Source organism: Chiloscyllium plagiosum, unplaced genomic scaffold, assembly GCF_037043375.1.
Source record: "Chiloscyllium plagiosum isolate Xiang-an unplaced genomic scaffold, Cpla_swu_hap1 HiC_scaffold_17, whole genome shotgun sequence".
Classification (NCBI taxonomy): Eukaryota; Metazoa; Chordata; class Chondrichthyes; order Orectolobiformes; family Hemiscylliidae; genus Chiloscyllium; species Chiloscyllium plagiosum.
This window is the reverse complement of record NW_028270155.1, coordinates 28,664,167-28,683,999: the sequence shown is the minus strand read 5'-3', so window position 1 is coordinate 28,683,999 and position 19,833 is coordinate 28,664,167. Positions and strand designations below refer to the sequence as shown.

At 39.0% G+C, this 19,833-nt stretch overlaps 2 protein-coding genes across 3 annotated transcripts in view; one reads left to right on the top strand and one right to left on the bottom strand.

Annotated features, from left to right (window-relative positions):
- Positions 1 to 19,833, top strand: part of LOC122558288 (uncharacterized) — a 250,518-nt gene that overhangs the window by 53,712 nt on the left and 176,973 nt on the right. The window lies entirely within an intron of this gene.
- pmfbp1 (polyamine modulated factor 1 binding protein 1) overlaps positions 1 to 19,833 on the bottom strand; it is a 791,959-nt gene that overhangs the window by 656,659 nt on the left and 115,467 nt on the right. For both annotated transcript variants that reach the window (XM_087995767.1, XM_087995768.1), the window contains exon 4: positions 12,411 to 12,494. In XM_087995767.1, coding sequence (XP_087851893.1) covers positions 12,411 to 12,494 — 84 coding nt within the window. The remainder of the gene's footprint in view (positions 1 to 12,410; positions 12,495 to 19,833) is intronic.

Sequence of the window (19,833 nt, the reverse complement as noted above, 5' to 3'; positions counted from 1 at the left end):
GAAGGTAATTTGGAATAGTGGCCTAAATGCATCATTTCCAAGACACCACATGATTCAGTACAATGCCTGACTGAATGCCTGTGATGTCAACTGACAAAATGTTTACTCTGCTAGGTTTACAATCAGACTGAGACCACGAGTTTAGAATTCAAATTAATCAGGAGTTCCGTTCAAGAGAACAGTTTAATTCCAGCTGAAGAAACAAATTTTAGTTCAGGAGAATATTGACTCAAGCAGAAAAAATTTTGTTTGTGAGATCTCCAAGTTTGAGAGCTTCTATAGAATTTTCAAGTAATCAGAGTTGAAGACCTTCAAGCCATCAGAACTAAAAGGAAACTGAAGCCAGCAAAACGGGAAATAAGTCATAAGACTATCTCAGCAGTCTAAGAATCATTACAAATTGAAAGACTTGAGATAGAAGTAACATTTCTCTGGGATTGAGTAACTGAAATGATATTTCTGGGAAACAATTTGAAACCTTATCTTTCCAATTGTCATATATAGCTTTGCTTTTGCTAAATGTTATGTCATAAACTTATGTCATAAACTTGTGTCTTGCATTAAAGAATATTGGCAGCCTTATGTAAATATATTCAATGGTCAACCACCATAACAACTTGTGATCATTCAAGCTCTAGGATCTGACTTGGCCATTATTACCATTACCCACTGTATCAACTATCCTTTACAATTTGGTGTCAATTTAGAAATTTAGAAACTGCGTTTTGATTCCAAAGTCTAAATCATTGATACAAATTGTGAACAACAATGGTCGCAGTACTGATCCTTCAAGAACACCACACTGCCAATCTGAATGATTATCCTTTACTCCTAAATTTTGTTATCCAAATCCAGATAGCAATCTGGATAATAATCTGCTACTTGTTCCCTAACTCCAGATTCTCAATATCCCTATTACAGGACACCTTATTAACAGCATTTCAAAAGTCCATATTAATTATATCAACTGTAATACTAGTGTCTCCTTTCCACATTAGCTCAAAATAAATCAATAAAGTTAGTCAAGCAAGATTTTAATTTGAAATCCACATTATTTGTGTTTTTTCTATTCTTAGTTGTTTTTCTATTCTCTTCTTCAGTAAGGGTTTTATTATTTTTCCTTTCAGCAATTGTACACTGACTGGTCTATACTTTCCTAGGCACATCCATCCATTTTTAAATATAGGACTTAGATTAGCTATCTTTCAATCTTCTAGCGCCATGCATTTTTTTTTTCAAAACTGCTGTTTTCTCTTTAGGTATTTTAAAATGGAATCTATCCAGACAGGGAGCTCCACCTTCTTAAGTTTGATTAATTTATTCAATATATCCCTACTTTTTAATTTAAGTCCACATAATTCATTATTTAACTCACCATTCAATGTCATATCTATCTGGCTTCTTTCACTGGCAAATAAAAAGCAAAATAATTATTAATTATCTTTGTCACTTTTCTAATATTATTTATAGCATTATGCCTTAAATGTCCTTTTCTTATCACAGACATTTTTATGGGTATGCCTATAAAATATTTTACTATTTGCCTTTACATTACTCAATAATATAATTTCAAGGCTCTTGTCTTCCTAATCTGTTGTTTTCAATTTTCTCCTAATTTCTTCATATTTCCTCTTATCATGTATTAAGTACATAGGCAGCAGAAGATTGTGTGTTTCTTTCCTTGCTCTCAATTGTTCTTTATGTCTTTAATTACCCATGAAGTCTCAGTAGTGTTTTAAGTTTATTCTTTCCTTCGAGTAGGATTTATTTTTCTGTACTTTGTTGAACAACATTCTGAATGTCTCCCATTGATGTTCTATATCTTTGTGACCAAAATGATTGCCCATTTGTTTTTTCCAAGTTCTACCCTCAACTGAAAAATCAACTTTTCTACAATGTTAAAGCATATTATATTTCACTGACTATTGCCAAGATGCATTTCCTTATTTTTACTTCTCTTATCTGCTTTGAAGAATGCCCCAATACTACATTCAATGATGAATCTTTCCTTGTAGGCTTTTAACATATTGGGTTCAGAATCTGTCCTGTACACATTGTAGGAACTTAAATCCCTTATCCTCTTTATCTACCTCTTCCATCTAGTTATTATTAGGGAAGTTGAAGTACCCTATAATTATTATTGAATACATTTTTATTCAACTTATTAATTGGTCTGCATATTTCTTCCTTACCTCTCTTCTGTAATTACAGTAAATGGCCAGCAAAAAATTTAGTAAAGGAACAAAATATTTGTATCTGTCAACCAGTAGTTTGGGTAAACTCATCCCATTTACAAACTCTCTTGGATTTTGTCACAGGAGAATGTGAGCAGAAAACCCTGTTTAAAAAAAAATTAAGACAGTGCATTTCCCAGTGAACTGCACCCACTATTGTGCTTTTTAATTTTTTTTTTTGATTTAACGTGAATAACACTGCCAAGGCCAGTGTTTGTTGTCCAACCTAATTGCTTTTGAAGAAAGTGACTTCCTAGACCAGTTCCGTGTACAGGCCAGGCAGAATTTCTTCCCTGAGGGATATTGTGAACCAAATTGGTTTTTATGACAACCGACCATAAATGTCATTGTCACCATTTCAGAAACCAGTTTTATATTCCAGGTTTATGAACTAAATTCAAATTCTGTGGTGGGAATTAACTGGCATCCTCAGGGAATTAGACTCAACCTCTGGTTTCTCAGTCCATTGACATTACCACCATGCCACTATCTCTCAATGTCGCTGCAAAGTGGATAAGACCAAAAGACAGGACCAGAAGTAGGCCAATGAATAGTAGTTTATCAGGAACTCTACTCTCAAAATTGGCATTCTGCGGCAGGATCGTATGTACACACTATTTATATTAATGATAAAATGCAGAGCATATTTGTATGTAATAGCTTCAGTAATTAAGACAATTTATACAATGTTGATATATAATTAATTCATCTACATATTCAGTACATGCTGTCAGCATTTCTTAATATACAATTGAACATATTACAGAAGAAAGCTCACTACGTAGTGTTGTAGAACAGAGAGACCTAAGGGTCCGGATAAAAAAATTCTTTGAAGTTTGCCATATAGATAGGATGGTTAAGATGGTATTAAGAACGCTTGCCTTCATAGCTAAGACCTTTGAGTATAGGAGACAGGAAGTCGTGTTGAGGTTTTATAGAATAATATAACATAGGATAATAGATGGATAGGTTCTTGTTCAGGAAGGGTAATCCAATGGTTATGGGGAGGAGGCAGGTGGATGGGGTTGAGAAACATCAGCCATGATCGAAAAGTGGACTAGACCTGATGGGCTGAGTGTCATAGAGTCATATAGCATGGAAACAGACCATTTGTTCCAACTCGTCCACACCACCCATTTCCCTAAACTAAACTATTCTCACTGGTCTGCATTTTGCACATATCCCATATCACATATTACACATGAGTGGCACATGTGTGGAATGAACTGCCGCAGGAAGTGTGGATGTAGGTACATTTACAACATTTAAAAGACATTTGGATAAGTACATGAATACGAAAGGTTTGGACGGATATGTCCACTGTCCTCAACAAGCCCTTCATCCCCAGGATATCTTGCAAACTTCCTCTGGACCCCTTCCAACACCAGCATATTCTTCCTTAGCTGCGGGGCCCAAAACTTCTCATAAAATTCCAAATGCAGACAGACCAGAGCTTTATGCAGTCTCAGCAGTACATCTTTGCTCTTGTATTCTAGTCCGCTAGAAGTCAATGCTCACACTGCATTTGTTTTAACCGCTAATTGAATCTGCATGTTAACCTTAAAAGAATCTGAACAAGGACTCCCAAGTCCCTTCATACTTCAGATTTCAGAAGAAAATTTTCTACACCTATATTCTTCCAACCCAAATGCAAAACCTCATATTTTCTCACATGGCATTCCATTCGCCACTTCTTTGTTCACTTGCCTGTCATGTCTAAGTCTTTCTGCAGCCTCTCCGCTTTCTTAACAGTACCTTTCCATAGCACCTATCTTTGTGTCTTCTGCAAACTTAGCAACAATGCCCTCAATGCATTCGTCCAGATCCTTAGTGTATAATGTGAATGGTTGTGGCCATTTAGAGAAGACCACATCAGGTTCACCTGATGCAGTAAACGAAGTTGGAAGAGAGACAGCTGAACCTTTGTCTCACCTGGAAGGAGTGTTTGGGGCCTTGGTTGGAGGTGAGGGGAGTGGTGTGCCAGCAGGTTTGGCATCTTGCCCGGTTGCAGGGGAAGATACCTGAGGGTTCAAGGAGGTTGGTAGGGGAAGTGGCGCAAACCAAGGACTGGCAAAGGGAATGGTCCTTGCAGAATGCAGAAAGGAGTGGGGAGAGGAAGATGTCCTTGGTGGTGGGGTCTAGTTGGAGTTGGCAAAAGTGTTTTAAGGATGATGCATTGGATGCAGAGACTGGTGGGATGATAGGTGAGGACAAGGCGGACTCTGTCTTTATTGTGCTTGGCGGGGAGGGTTTAGAGCAGTGGAACAGGGAATGAAGATGGTACTGTGGAGGGCTGTGTGGATGACAGAGGAGGGGAAAACGTGTTGTTCGAAATAGGTGGACATCTGGGAAACTTGGGAGTGGAACGTCTCCTCATCCGAGCAAATGCTGCAGAGGCGGAGGAATTGGGAGAACGGGATGGAATTTTTGCAGGATACTGGGTGGGAGGAGATACAGTCCAGCAGTTGTGAGGCAGGAACAGTCGAGGTAGGCAGGAACAAAGCAGAGACTTAAGTAGGACTGATACATTAAACTGCATTTATTTCAATGCAAGAGGCCTAACAGGAAAGGCAGATGAACTCAGGGCATGGTTAGGAACATGGGACTGGGATAACATAGCAATTACAGAGACATGGCTCAGGGATGGACAGGACTGGCAGCTTAATGTTCCAGGATACAAATACTTTAGGAAGGATATAAAATGGGGCAAGAGAGGAGGGGTAATGGCGTTTTTGATAAAGAAATAGCATCACAGCTGTACTTAGGGAGAATATCCCTGGGAATACATCCAGGAAAGTTATTTGGGTGGAACTGAGAAATACAAAAGGGAGATCGCCTTATTGGGATTGTACTATAGACCCCCCAGTAGTCAGCGGGAAATTGAGAAACAAATTTGTAATGAGATCTCAGTTATCTGTAAGAATGATAGGGTGGCTATGGTAGAGGATTTTAACATAACTGGGACTGTCATAGTGTTAAAGGTTTAGGTGGAGAGGAACTTATTAGGTGTGTACAAGAAACTTTTCTGATTCAATATGTGAATGTACTTACTAGAAAAGGTGCAAAACTTGACCTACTCTTGGGAAATAAGGCAGGGCAAGTAACTGTGGTGTCAGTGGAGGAACACTTTGGGGCCAGTGACCACAATTCTATTAGTTTTAAAATAATGATGGAAAAAGATAGACTGGATCTAAAAATTAAAGTTCTAAGTTTGAGAAAGGCCAATTTTGATAGTATTAGGCAAGAACTTTCAAAAGTTGATTAGGGGCAGATGTTCACAGGTAAAGGGACAGCTGGAAAATGGGAAGCCTTCAAAAATGATATAATGAGAGTCCAGAGACAGTATATTCCTGTTAGGGTGGGAGGCTCCTGATGAAGGGCTTATGCCCGAAATGTCGATTCTCCTGCGCCTTGGACGCTGCCTGACCTGCTGTGCTTTTCCAGCACTACACTCTCGACTCCAGGATGAAAGGCAAGGCTGGTAAGTGTAGGGAATGCTGGATGACTAGAGATATTGAGGTTTTGGTTGAGAAAAAGAAGGAAGCATATGTCCGGTATAGACAGCAGAGATCAAGGGAATTCTTAGAAGAGTATAAAGGCAGTAGGAGTCTACTTGAGGAAAATCAGCAGGGCGAAAAGGGGACATGAGATACCTTTGGCAAATAGTGTTAAGGGGAATCCCAAAGAATTTTATAAATACATTAGTACAAAAGGGTTACTAGGGAGAGAATAGGACCCCTCAAACATCAGCAAGGCAGCTTATGTGTGGATCTGCAGGAGATGGGAAGATACTAAATGAGTATTTTGCATCAGTATTTACTGTGGAGAGGGTCATAGAAGATATAAAATGTGGGGAAATAGATGGTGATATTCTTGAAAAATGTCCATATTACAGAGGAGGAGGTGCTGGATGACTTAAAATGCATAAAGGTGGATAAATCCCCAGGAACTGATCTGGTCTATGCTACAACTCTGTGGGAAGCTACGGAAGTGATTGCTAGGCCCCTTGCTGAGATATTTGAATTATCGATTGTCACAGATGATTTGCCAGAACACTGGAGGTTGGCTGACGTGGTGCCACTATCTAAGAAAGAAAAAGTCAGGGAACTATAGACCGGTGAGCCTGACATCAATGATGGGCAAGTTGTTGGAGGGAATCCTGAAGGACAAGATTTACATGTATTTGGATAGGCAAGGACTGATTAGGGATAGTCAGCATGGCATTGTGCATTGGAAATCATGTCTTGCTAACTTGATGGAGTTTTTTGAAGAAGTAACAAATGAGGATTGACGAGGGCAGAGCAATGTATGTGACCTATATGGACTTCAGTAAGGCGTTTGACAAAGTTCGTCATGGTAGACTGGTTAGCAAGGTTAGATTACATGGAATACAGGCAGAACTAGCCATTTGGATACAGAACTAGATGGAAGACAGAGGGTGGTGGATTGCTTTTCAGACTGGAGGCCTGTGACCAGTGGTGTGCCACAACGATCGATGCTGGATCCACTGCTTTTCATCATTTATATAAATGATTTGGGTATGAACATAGAAGCCGTAGTCAGTAAGTTTGCAAATGACACCAAAATTGAAGGTGTAGTGGACAACAAAGAAGGTTCCCTCAGCGTACAATGGCATCTTGATCAAATGGGCCAATAGACTGAGGAGTGGCAGATGGAGTTTAATGTAGATAAATGTGATATATGCTGGTACAATTACAACACTTAAAAGGCATGTAAATGGGTATATGAATAGGAAGAGTTTGGAGGAATATGGGCCTAGAACAGGAAATGGGACTAGATTAATTTAGGATATTAGGTCGGCAGGGACGAGTTAGACTGAAGGGTCTGTTTCCATGCTGTCTACCTCATAGACATTCCAAGAAAACATCTCATAGACATTCCACAAATTCCTGGTCTTGACATCTGCTATCAACCTGGTTTTCCCAGTCTATACAATCGTATAGTGTAGGAGTAGAATTAAGCCATTTTTCCCATTGAGTCTGCTTCACGATTCAATCATCGCTGATTATGCTTCTCAACTCCATTCTCCTGCCTTCTCCCCATAACCCTTGACCCCTTTAACAATCAATAAACCTGCATATTGCAGTCCCCCATGATTATTGTAATAGTATCTTTCATATATGCCTTTTCTATCTCCTGATGTATTTTCTTTCCCATAACCTGACTACTGCGAAGAGGCCTGAACACGACTCCTATCAAGGTTTTCTTTCCTTGTAGTACCTCAAGTCTACTCAGATTCCACACCTTTCAATTCTAAATCACTTCTTGCTATCAATTTAACTTCATTTCTTACTCACAAGGCAATCTCATCTCCTCTGTCCATCTGCCTGTCCTTTTGATAGGATGTGTATGCTTGGATATTTAGTTCCCAGCCCTGATCTCTTTGTAGCCACACCTCTATGATATCCATTACATCATACCTGACAATTTCAATCTGCGCTACAAGCTCATTTACCTTGTTTAGTACAACGCCCTCAGTCCTGTGTTGACTCCCCCACTTCTCAGAGCTGTTTCCTTATCTGTTGTGCCTGAAATCAGATTCCTGACTTTTTTCATACTCTCTGTCCAACTACTTGCTTTGGAAATGTTAATAGTATCTGCTGACCTCTCCCTAACTTTAATTTCTTCCATATTTCTTCTTGCCACTGAACCCATCCACCCACTATTAATTTAAAACCCTATCTACAGCCCTAGGTATGCAATTCACCAAGACTTTGGTTCAATCAAAGATAATTGCATTGTGAACAGCATATAGGATGCACACTGAATCTCATGTTAATTAGAAAACAGTCAGTATCATAACACCAGACAACTCTGAATCAGCTAAAAGTAAGTTTTATTCACATTAAAATGATGCATAGAAGCAACGGTGTATGCAAAACACAACAGCATTCTTTTCATAATTAGCCAAATGACATAGTTTTGTGCTGCAATTTCTATCACAATGAATTTCTATTTGGAAATTTGCAATACAATCTGATGTAATGACAGTTTAAAAGGTTTCATTGTTCCTCCTGGCAAGTCTGGCAACATGATAATAGGAGTACATAAATAGCTGTTTATATGTGGCAAGCATGATAAAAGGCCACAAGATCTGATATTGATATATTCTGCCTGTGGGAAAAGGATTCAATATTTTGAAGATTGTCACCTTTGACAGGTTTACAAAACACATTCAATTATCAAAATATTTCTTGCAGTCCAGTAATCCAACCTGTGGTCCACATTTTAATACAGCAATGTATCATTTCTGCATGATCACTTGTGTGTATTCCCCAAACTGATCCATTTGAATCCTAAAAAATGACCTGTATGACTAATCCTCGAAAATGGTAGTTATGGTCTACTCTAGCAAGATTTGGTAAAGAGCTATATTACGAAGATTATACAATCAATAACAATATTAAGACTGTCAAAAATCCAAAACGTTTGCACACATTTGCCCAAGATTTATTCCAGGTGAGTTTTGATTGCATTTTCTCACAATTCACAGCTTTCTGTTCTCCTGTGGTCAAGGAAACCTTTTTAATGGAAGTTGAAAATGGTGCATCCAGGAACAGCATTTGTTAGGGACACAGACTAACTTCAAACAGCAAGAACATCAATTCAATAAATTCATGAAAACATGAATACTAGCATCCTGATAATCCAATTTGGTCATGGATTAATCTAGTAGACTTCTCAGCCTTAATACATTTCGATTACTATGCCATTTTTAATACCCAGCTAGAATTAATGAATGTGATGAAATTGGTCCAGAAGCCTACTCCTTTTGCTAGTGTGGGAGTGAAAGACTAATGATGCACTTTCCTACAGCTTGTTGCATGATAGGGTACTCAAGCCCCAAAAGCCAAGGTTTCATGTTGTACATAAGAATTCATACTGAATTTTAACACTTCATCTCGTTCTCAGGGAGGTTTTATTATGACAGGAACCCAAGATATCAGCAGCGCTCTTGTCACGTTTAACTCACACATGACATATACATCTGACATCCAGATTTCTTGACCAATTAGAACAAGCCGGCCTAAGTAACAATCTGCATCAATCAACTTCACTATCTAAACAGAATTTGTAATGGTCAGAATGGAAATATTCCAAATGCCAGAACTGAGCCAGCAACTGGACATATAGAAGGTCAAATGCAAAGCAACACGTCAGTTTTCAGATGCATCTGTGGCCATTTCACTGCAAGATTTTAAATCTATTTATAAGTCCCATGGTCCCGCATGATTTATTACCCATGCGTTCTACCTTTGCGCCCTGCTTCCTTTACTTCTGCATACTCTTGGAATCATACTCTATATTGTGTATTATTTCTCCTCATCCCTCCTACCAAAACTAATCACTTCAGACTTCTCTGCAACAGAAATAAATGCAACAAAGTGCTCTCCTGTTTTTTTGCAAGCAGGAACATGCAGGTTCACTCTAAGGCAGAAGAATTTGAAGGGACACATGCAAATGGGGACTTCAGAGTATTTTTCACTCCTTGTTACCCCACAATTAGAGCTCCACATCCTGCCTCATGTTGTGAAGCCAGAATCTATTCCCGCGCAGGTTCATCTTTGGTGGAGCCTTCATAGGCTCCAGAACCTAAAAGATGCTAGGCATGCACAATCACCACAGAGGAACAAGCAGCCTGTCTCTACCTCTGCTGAAGCCACAGGTGTTACATGGTGCAAGAATACTAAGAAAAAGAGGATATGTAATCGCACAATGGTATTCACTTACATATTTAACAATGTTAAATTATCACATTTCTGTTCAATGTTGATGAATCATAAACTTAATTTCAAAAACCATGTTTCTGTCTTCCCTATTTTTGCCTTGCACCAACCAAATTTCCTTCTGCCTTTTGAAAGAAATGGTTTATCAAGAGCACACAGTGCACTTGGTGTGAATTTGAGGTCTTTTCCTTTAACCACTGTTTCTTAGACGGTCAAAGTCTGCCCTTGGCACATTGGAAGCGATATTTGATTTCACCAAACACATTTGTTTTCAATGAAAGTAGTATTACTTGACCTTCTATAAACACCAAAGAAATAGGTAAAGTACAGCAAACACCTCAAATCTCTAGAGCAATATCATCAGTGATGTTTCCACAAAATCCTGAAAAGCCAATGGTAGACCAACAAACACAGCATTAAGGCACCAGTTACTGTCAATCAGCTGCATTTGACTAGTCCACATAATCTCCATATCTAACAAAAGACTTTCAGAACAAGCTCTGCTCCAAGGTTCATTACAACGATCAGTTAACAGAAGGGCAAAGAAAATGCTTTAAGGACATCCTCAAAACCTTCATGAAAAATTGCAATATAACTATACCCACAAATATGCCAGGCTTTTTGTGTGATTGCTTTGTGTTGGGGAGGAGGCTACACAATAGATTCTGTGCAATATTGCTGCAATCTCTCAGCTAAGCTGAAGTAAGTCCGAATCAGTCCTGTCATTCCTAGCAGCTAAGAGAGTAACCATAGGTTCCTTCACCTTAATGTGCTTCTCCACATTCTCCAGCTCCTCCATAGAACAAATCATCATCACCTTTGTCCTCTTGAGGCTCCAGCCCTACTGCTGCATAAATGCATGCAAGATGGAGCTGACCACTATCATTCTACAAAATCCTTCCATTCATACTAATTATCCCTCTAATTTCACTTTGTTTTATGTGTCCAATTTGTTGGACTTTATGTCTCCTAAGGTTATTAGATAGCTTTGCATGTGCACATCCTAAAAGGAATGTTGAGTTTGTGAGGCCTATTTATTCCTTATGTTGTGCATTCTGGATTGCTATGTGACTGTGCAGTTTAGAAGTACTGATGCATACTGAAGACGGCCCCAGATTTGTGTAGACACTTAAGTTGCATTTTCAGTACACCAATTTCTTGCTGCGTAGCAATCCTTGCTTCATTTGGCTTCAGATGTAGGGCTTTCCATAGGTGTAAGCAGTAATGTACATGAAGGGTAGCCCTTGTGTCCATAAAGCAATTTGATCCCATTTTTGCATATCATCCATACACATGCATATCTAGCAAATGGGGATTGATGTGGATGAACGGGGATTGAGGAATGTATATGGGAACTCTCCCTCTCCTTTCTAGCCAAGTAATGCTGAAATCTGCTAAAACAGCACTGAGAAGAGAAACATCATGCAATATTTAATTTAGTTATTCACCTCAACAAAGTTGCAGCTTTGGTTAAGTGCAGATTAATTGGTTTTAAAAGCAGTTTCATACGTTGCAGATAGATTTATTTTGCATTGTTCCATGGGTGTTGGTAACACTACAACATTTCTTGATATCAAATTCTGATTCTGGTTCAAATGACAAAAGCTAAATATTTTATTGAATACCCTCCATTTCTTGTTTAAATTACAATAAACCCATGCATTTTTGGCACTTACATGGACACATTACAGATCCAAAAAACTGTTGTGAATTAGTTTTTACTGCAGCTATCTTTTTTAAAATAAGAGTTTTAAAAACAAATCACTTGAGGGACAGAAGCATAAAGGTTTAAAGCCTCTTTTATAATGACATTCCAGTCAATAAATGCTATGGAGTATTTTTCATGCAGTATTATAGAGCAGCAATTAAGTTAACTTTAAATTTATGCCAAATCATTGAATTTTCTTTCAGAATATGAAAAAACAAATCTTGTTTTTGATCTTCCGTTTATTGATAGATTGTGAAATATTTATTTTACTGCATGTTTCAATGACAAAATATAATATAAAATGCACCAAAAAAATTTTGCCTACAGGATTCATTACTTCATTCACTTTAATGCAATTTGTTCCTTTGTGAATAATGTTGTGAGATATGGACAGAAACTGGTAAGCTGGGCTAATAATCATTGATCAATGTTACCAATTATCACCAACTGTCATCCCTTCCACTTTGCCGAATTTCACAGTAGTGAATAGCATCAAGCCAAGGTTATAATACAAAGTATAACAATTATATAAAAATGCTAAAGATTGCACATCCATTATTTTCTGAGGCCATTTTCATTTTTCAAGAACCCTACAATTGGCCTTCTCAAAAGCACATAGGTAAAATGAAAAACAATAATAACAGGAATCTAAAAATTATATCCATCATCGAGCGATTCAAAGGTTCAGACAAAACAATGTTGATTATAAAATAAACTTACAATAACTTGTTTTTCCAGATTTTCTTTTGTTGTAAGTAGAATATTGTTCTCTTCCTTGCACTCAGTTACCTTAGCAACATATGTCTGTCAAACAAAAAATGTTGAATGTACCTAATTTTTCACTGTGCATTTTATGAACTGATTAATTTAAATTCCTCCATAGTAGGTTCTACATGGTTTGCAGCATGTTTATCAATAGATGATTTTATAAGACAATATAAATCCTTACAAATTATAAGATTTGGTAAATATAAAATGCAACATTCTGAAAATTGAAGAGACAAAAATGATCAGCTGAGCAGCTTATAATTATGCTATGCAGTGCCTGTGAAAACTTTAGTCTTAGAAACCAGCCTAATTTCATAATCACTTATAGAAAAGTTGCAAATATAATTTCACATGTGGACAACAGGGAGACAATGTGATGACTCTCCTTCAGTTCCTGGAGATAGGTAGGCCAAGCTGTACACCACTAATGTAGAAATAGTTGAGGAGAATCGTAGATGAGAGCTATGTGTCAAGTCAGAGTCAATGTTTGGAGACAAAGAACACAATTGTTCAAAAAGTATTCTCACTATTCTGAATAGCTATACAAGATTCAATAGGTATTAGGTATATTGCTATAACAAGTAACTTAGAGGAAAAACAAGGACAAAGGTTAAGGGACATAAGTAGAAATTCTCTTATTTCTGAAAGAATTTCAGGTAAATAATGAAAAATTAATTATTTTTCAACCAGCAGAGAAATATGATTACTTGGTGAACAAGCTTAGGAGTAGAGCCAAAAGAATAAGTGGGGACATTTAAATTAAAATATTTTTATGTGAATAGCCTTTCAGACATAGAAAACCAGTTATAGAAATTAAATCAATCATAGCATTTAAACTATTTATGACCATGTTCACAGAAAAGAATATGAGAATTGGCGAGTTTTGAGAAGAGTGCTAGCTCAGGTTGAGGTTCTGGATGTAGGTTTGCTAGCTGAGCTGGAAGGTTCATTTCCAGACGTTTCGTCACCCTACTAGGTAACATCTTCAGTGGGCCTCCAGGCGAAGCACTATTGATAATTCCTGCTTTGTATTTATAATGGTTGGATTTCTTTGGGTTGGTGACATCATTTCCTGCGGTGATGTCATTTCCTGTCATTTTTCGCAGGGAGTGGTAGATGGGGTCTAACTCGATGTGTTTGGTGATAGAGTTCTACTTGGAATGTCATGCTTCTAGGACTTCTCGTGCGTGTCTCTGTTTGGCTTGTCCTAGGATGGATGCGTTGTCCCAGTCGAAGTGGTGTCCCTCCTCACCTGTATGTAAGGATACTAGTGAGAGAGGGTCATGTTGTTTTGTGGCTAGTTGATGTTCATGTATCCTGGTTAAGAGCTGGGTCATGTACTATATAAAAAGCAACATTCATTCAATGAAATGGATTCCACTCTGTCAACAATTTATATTTAAATTATGTTTCAATATAATAGAACATCCAATATTCTTCAAAATTTGTGAGAAGATTTGTAGCTCAGGTGCTCGTTGTTGTGGTTCTGTTCGCCGAGCTGGGAATTTGTGTTGCAGACGTTTCATCCCCTGTCTAGGTGACATCCTCAGTGTTTGGGTGCCTCCTGTGAAGCACTTCTGTGTTGTTTCCTCCGGCACTTATAGTGGTTTGTCTCTGCCGCTCTGGAACTGACAACCGGAAGTGGCAGAGACAAACCCCTATAAGAGCTGGAGGAAACAACACAGAAGCGCTTCACAGGAGGCTCCCAAGCACTCAGGATGTCACCTAGACAGAGGACGAAATGTCTGCAACACAAATTCCAAGCTTGGCGAACAGAACCACAACATCCAATATTCTTCTTAAGAGCATGGTAAAACATGACATCATGCCATGTAAAATGGTATTAAAGCAGGTGAACAAAAGCTTGGTTAAAGAGGACATTTTCAAGGATAATATTAAAGGAGGAAAACAAGTCAGTGAACTAAAGAGGCATAGGGAGGGCATCCTAGGGGCTAAAGTACAGCTAATCAATGTAGAGATATTGACCAATCTATAAAAATCTGAACATTGGACAAGCTGTATATCTGGGTCAAAAGGTGTGGCACTGGAAAAGCACAGCAGGTTAGGCAGCATTGGAGGAGCGGGAGAATTGATGTTTTGGGCATAAGCCCTTCATCAGGAATGCGGGGGGAGAATCAAGGGGACTGAAAGATAAATGGGAAGAGGTGGGACTGTGGGGAAGATAGCTCGGAAGGTAATAGGTAGATGAAGGTGGGGAATGATGGAGATAGGTCAAAGCAGAAGGTGGAGTGGAGAGATGGAAAGGAAGATGGACAGGTAGGACAATTCAAGAGGGCAGTGCCTCCATCTGAGGCCCCAAAAGATCCTTCCACATCCAGTGGAGATTTTCCTGAACATCAAACACCTCATCTACTGTGTCAGTTGCTCCTGATGTGGTCTTCACTACCTTGGGGAAACAGAACGCCAACATGCGGAAAGATTCAGGGAACATCTCCGAGACACACGCACCCAACAACCCCACCGTCCTGTGGCCGACCACTTCAACTCTCCCTCACATGCTGCCAAGGACATGCAAGTCCTGGGCCTTCTCCACTGCCAAATCTAAGCCACCTGACACTTGGAGGAATGCCTCATCTTCTGCCTTTGGACCCTCCAACCACATTGCGTCAACTCGATTTCACCAGTTTCCTCATCTCCCTTCTCCCAACCTATCTCAGATCCAACCCTCCAACCAGCACTGCCCTCTTGAACTGTCTTCCCTGTCCAACTTCCTTCCCATTTATCCGTTCCGACCTATCACCATCACTCCCTCACCTTCATCGGCCTATTGCCTTCCAAGCTATCTCCCCCCAGCCCCACCCCCTCCCATTTATTCCCCCACCCCCGGCCCCACAACATTCCTGATTGAAGACCTTATGCCCGAAATGTCGACTCTCTTGCTCCTCGGATGCTGCTTGACCTGCTGTGCTTTTCCAGTGCCACACTTTTTGACTATGATCTCCAGATCTGTAGTCCTCACTTTCTCCAAGCTGGATATCTATTAGAATCTGCCTTGATAGACCATGATCATTTAAAAAGTATACTCTATGAAAGAAGTTGGGTTAAGAAAATAAGCAGCAGGACTTCAGGGTTAAGTTGAAACATTGATAGAAAGTTTACCATACAAGCTTGAACAAAACAAACACAAGAAATAATGATAAAATAGGTACATTGAGCAAGTAATATGATTATACAGTAAACCATGTTTCTACCATAAGGTCAACACAATGAAATAAACCCAAGATTTTTCTTTTTTCTTTTTTTTTTGCCCCATAAGCTTTTAAACATACTCATACTTCAACGACTACGAGGTGCTCCCCTCATGCCCAGGCTGAGCTCCACGTTTATTGGCCCTCAAGTTGCATGAGATCAGTGATTTCTTGTGATCAATTGAGTGAAAGTACAGCAAAAGGTAGATGTAACTCAGTTGCTGATGGCATTATGATAGTTCAGGAGAATGTGGTAGAAAAGAGGGAGGTGTGTAGACATCTCACATCCCAAGAAAGGCTAGCATACACCCCTTACACCACACTACTGCCATTCCTTTTGGGTTGGGATAAGTATTCCCAGTCACCTAAAGCAGATAAGATTGTCTTGTCTATTGTGTTAACCAACATCTCCAACATGAAACCCAAATGACAGTCATTTGAGCAAATATTCAAGTTGAAAAGAGAGTTGACAAGGAATCCTGCTTTGAGGGCTTCACTGCATTATTTTCAAATGCTTTCACTCTCTTCCAAATGGATAGCAAAGTGATGATGTGATACTAGGTAAAACCTGAAGCCAAATGTCTGAAATCTCTAAAATTGCCTGCCGCAGCTCCTCTGTTAGCTAAAAAAGAGGAGCTACTGCTGAAAATTCATCCATTACCTTTGCCCCTTTGGAACTTGACTATCCAATTTCTCCTTGCCATGTTCCCACTTTGCACCCTCTATTAAACTGAGCTTAAAACAAAAAGTAGTGGATGAATGATTTTCAGTGTGCATGAGGTTTACAATGTTCCTAAGGATCAGTTTGAGTCCATTACATTTAAGTTTTCTAAATTACAAAATAAAACTTGCAGATGGTATGAAACGTGGCATTAAAGTAGATTATAATAATGTCCTAATATAGACACCAGGCTGAAAGGATGGTGAAATGATAGAAGCACAGGAGATGGGGATAAATGTAGAGAGAAGCATAATAGTAGGATTACTACTGAAAGACAATTTACTACAAATGACACAATTTCAGAAAAGTGTAAATGAGGAAAGAGATTCTAATCTTCATAGATATAAATCTAAAAAAGGTAGCAGGGCAAGGTTAATGTAATTAAAATTATATAATTTATTTGGATTTACAAATAAAAGCATTGAATATAAAAGCAAAGTGGTCATTGGTTAGGCCTTATTTGAAGTATTACGGAAAGAAGTAAAGGTCTTGGAAAGGATACATTATTCATTCAGGATGTCACTGACGTGGAGAAAGTGAGGACTGCAGATGCTGGAGATTAGAGCTGAAAGATGTGTTGCTGGAAAAGTGCAGCAGGTCAGGCAGCATCCAAGGACCAGGAGAATCGACATTTCGGGCATAAGCCCTTCTGCGGGCTTATGCCCGAAACGTCGATTCTCCTGCTCCTTGGATGCTGCCTGACCTGCTGCATTTTTCCAGCAACACATTTTTCAGCTCTGTCACTGATGTGGCCAGCATTTATTGCTCATCCCCAATTGTCCCTCGGATGGTAGTTATGAGATGCCTGATTGAACAATATTGTCTATGGAGAAGTAGCTACATCCACAGTGCTGTTAAGAAATATTGACCTTGAAACAGTGAAAAAATGGTGATTTGGTTCCAAATCAGGATGATATGTGCCTCGAAGGAGAATTTGCAGACAGTATTTGTTCCCATGCACTTGCTGCCCTCAACCTTCAAGACTGTGGGTTTGGAAGGAGCTGTTAGAGGAACCTTGGTATGTACCTGTGCATCTTGGAGATGGTACACACTGCTCCCCCTGTGCCTTTTAGATATTGGGGAGGTTTGAGAAGAGAGGAGTTGAGTTATTCACCTTAAAATTCCTAACTTCTGCCCTACTCTTGTAACCACAGTACTTACATGGATGGTTCAAGATGTTACCAAAGAGGAAGGAGTCCAATTGAGAGGAGGGATGAGAACGTTTACATTTTTATTTCTTGGATCACATGAGATTAAGAGATAACCTAATACAGATTTTGACAATGATAAGAAATGTTGATAGACTATGCAGAGAAAATGTATTTTCTCTGGCAAGGAGGTCAATAACCAGAGATTACAAGTTCAAATTAGTGCAAGAAAAATCAAAATGGTCAGGGCCAGGAAAGTTCTACCAGATACAATGTTGGAAGTTGATTCAATAAATAATTTTAAAAGTAAGTTGGACATGTATTTCAGGAAGAGGAACTTACAGAGTTTTGGATAAAGTAGACATATGGGACCAGCACAGTTGCATTTTCAAAGATCCTGCAGAGACAAGAATACACAAGACTACAAGATTTATGAGCGGGAGTAGGCCATTTAGCTCATTGATCTAGCTCCAACAATTAACAAGATTATGGCAGACCAGATTATAGGCTTAATTCCATTTCGGATTATCTCTGAATTCTATCGTCAATCAAAATTCTATCTAACTGAACCTTGAATTGATTTTTTTATTCATTCATGGGGTATGTGTGACAGTGGTTAGGCCACAATTCATTGCCCATACCTAACTGCCTGATCGAGACGTTGATGACATTTTTAATAATCAAGCCTCCACTGCTTGCTGGGCAAAAGAATTGCACAAATTTATAACCCTCTTCATCTCTGATTTGAATGAGGGACACCTAATATTTAAATTGTTTAAGGAATAGTTTAAACAGGGAGTCATACTTTCAGCATCCCTTGTGACGAGTCCATCAGGATCTTACATGTAATATTGCTTTTCATTCTTCTAAACTCCAATGGGTGTTAGGCTGAACATACTCTACATCTTCTCATTACATAATCCTTTATCTCAAGAATCAGTCAAGCTAAACCTCACCTAAACAGTTTTGATATAATCACACCCTTTCTAAAGGAAGGAACTCCAAAGCTGTTTGCAGCTGTAACAATGTTTCTACATTTTGACACAAATTTCCTTTCAATAAATGCACTTGTTTTCCCAATCATTTGCTGTACTTGCATGTGCTTCAAGTTTTTACAAATCCCAATTACTTAATTTATTACAATCTGCTTCACCTAACAGAACTTGAAGCATGCTTCATCTCGAGGGTAGTACAATAATCAAGCTGATAGTCCCTTCATTATCTGATCCAAAGAAGTAACCACAGATGCAGTGACTCACTAAACAAGAATGTGTCCAACAATGAATGAATGCTAAAAGTGCTTGAGTGCTGAAAGCATTTGGACAACATGACTGCAGCCCAGGTGTATGAACTTGTATCACAAATAGTGGTCTTTTGAATCAATTATTGATCAAAACTTTTGAATTTCATGTGTTGAAAGCATAAATTCAATTTCTTGAAATGGAAGCAATGTTGACGCTATTGTATTTACTCCTCATATCTATTATCTTGAGAAGATTTGGATTCTGGTGAGTTGTTGTCTGAGAGTGGCTGTTGGTTTGTGTGCTGTTATAAATCCTCGTGGTCGCAGTAGACTGACAGCCAGCCAGAACGAAGGACCCGATACTCAGCATGAGCAAAACTAATGTAGTGTACAAAATCCCATGCAAGGACTGCACAAAACACTATATAGGGCAAACAGGAAGACAGCTAACGATTCGCATCCACAAACATCAACTAGCCACGAAACGACACGACCAGCTATCCCTAGTAGCCACACACGCAGACGACAAGCAACATGAATTTGACTGGGACAACACTACCATTATAGGGCAAGTGAAACAAAGAACAGCCAGGGAATTCCTAGAAGCATGGCACTCATCCACAAACTCCATCAACAAACACATAGACCTGGACCCAATATACCGGCCACTACAGCGGACAGCTGAAACTGACAACCGGAAGCGGCAGGGACAGGCCACTATAAATGCCGGAGGAAACACCACAGAAGCGCTTCACAGGAGGCTCCCAAGCACTGAGGATGTCACCTAGACAGGGGACAAAACGTTTGCAACAAAAACTTCCAGCTCGGCGAACAGAACCACAGCAACAAAAAAATTTATTTGTTCATTGTTAGATTGTTCTACTAGGAGCATTTGATATGCAAATTGGCTTCTGAATACCTAAATTATACCAGTGACTACACTTCAAAAGCACTTGAAAAACTGTGAAACAATTGGGATATCCTTCGATCATAAAAGCAATTATCTTTCAGGTCTTTCTTTCAACAATGGCAAGCACAGGGATGAGGACGTGCA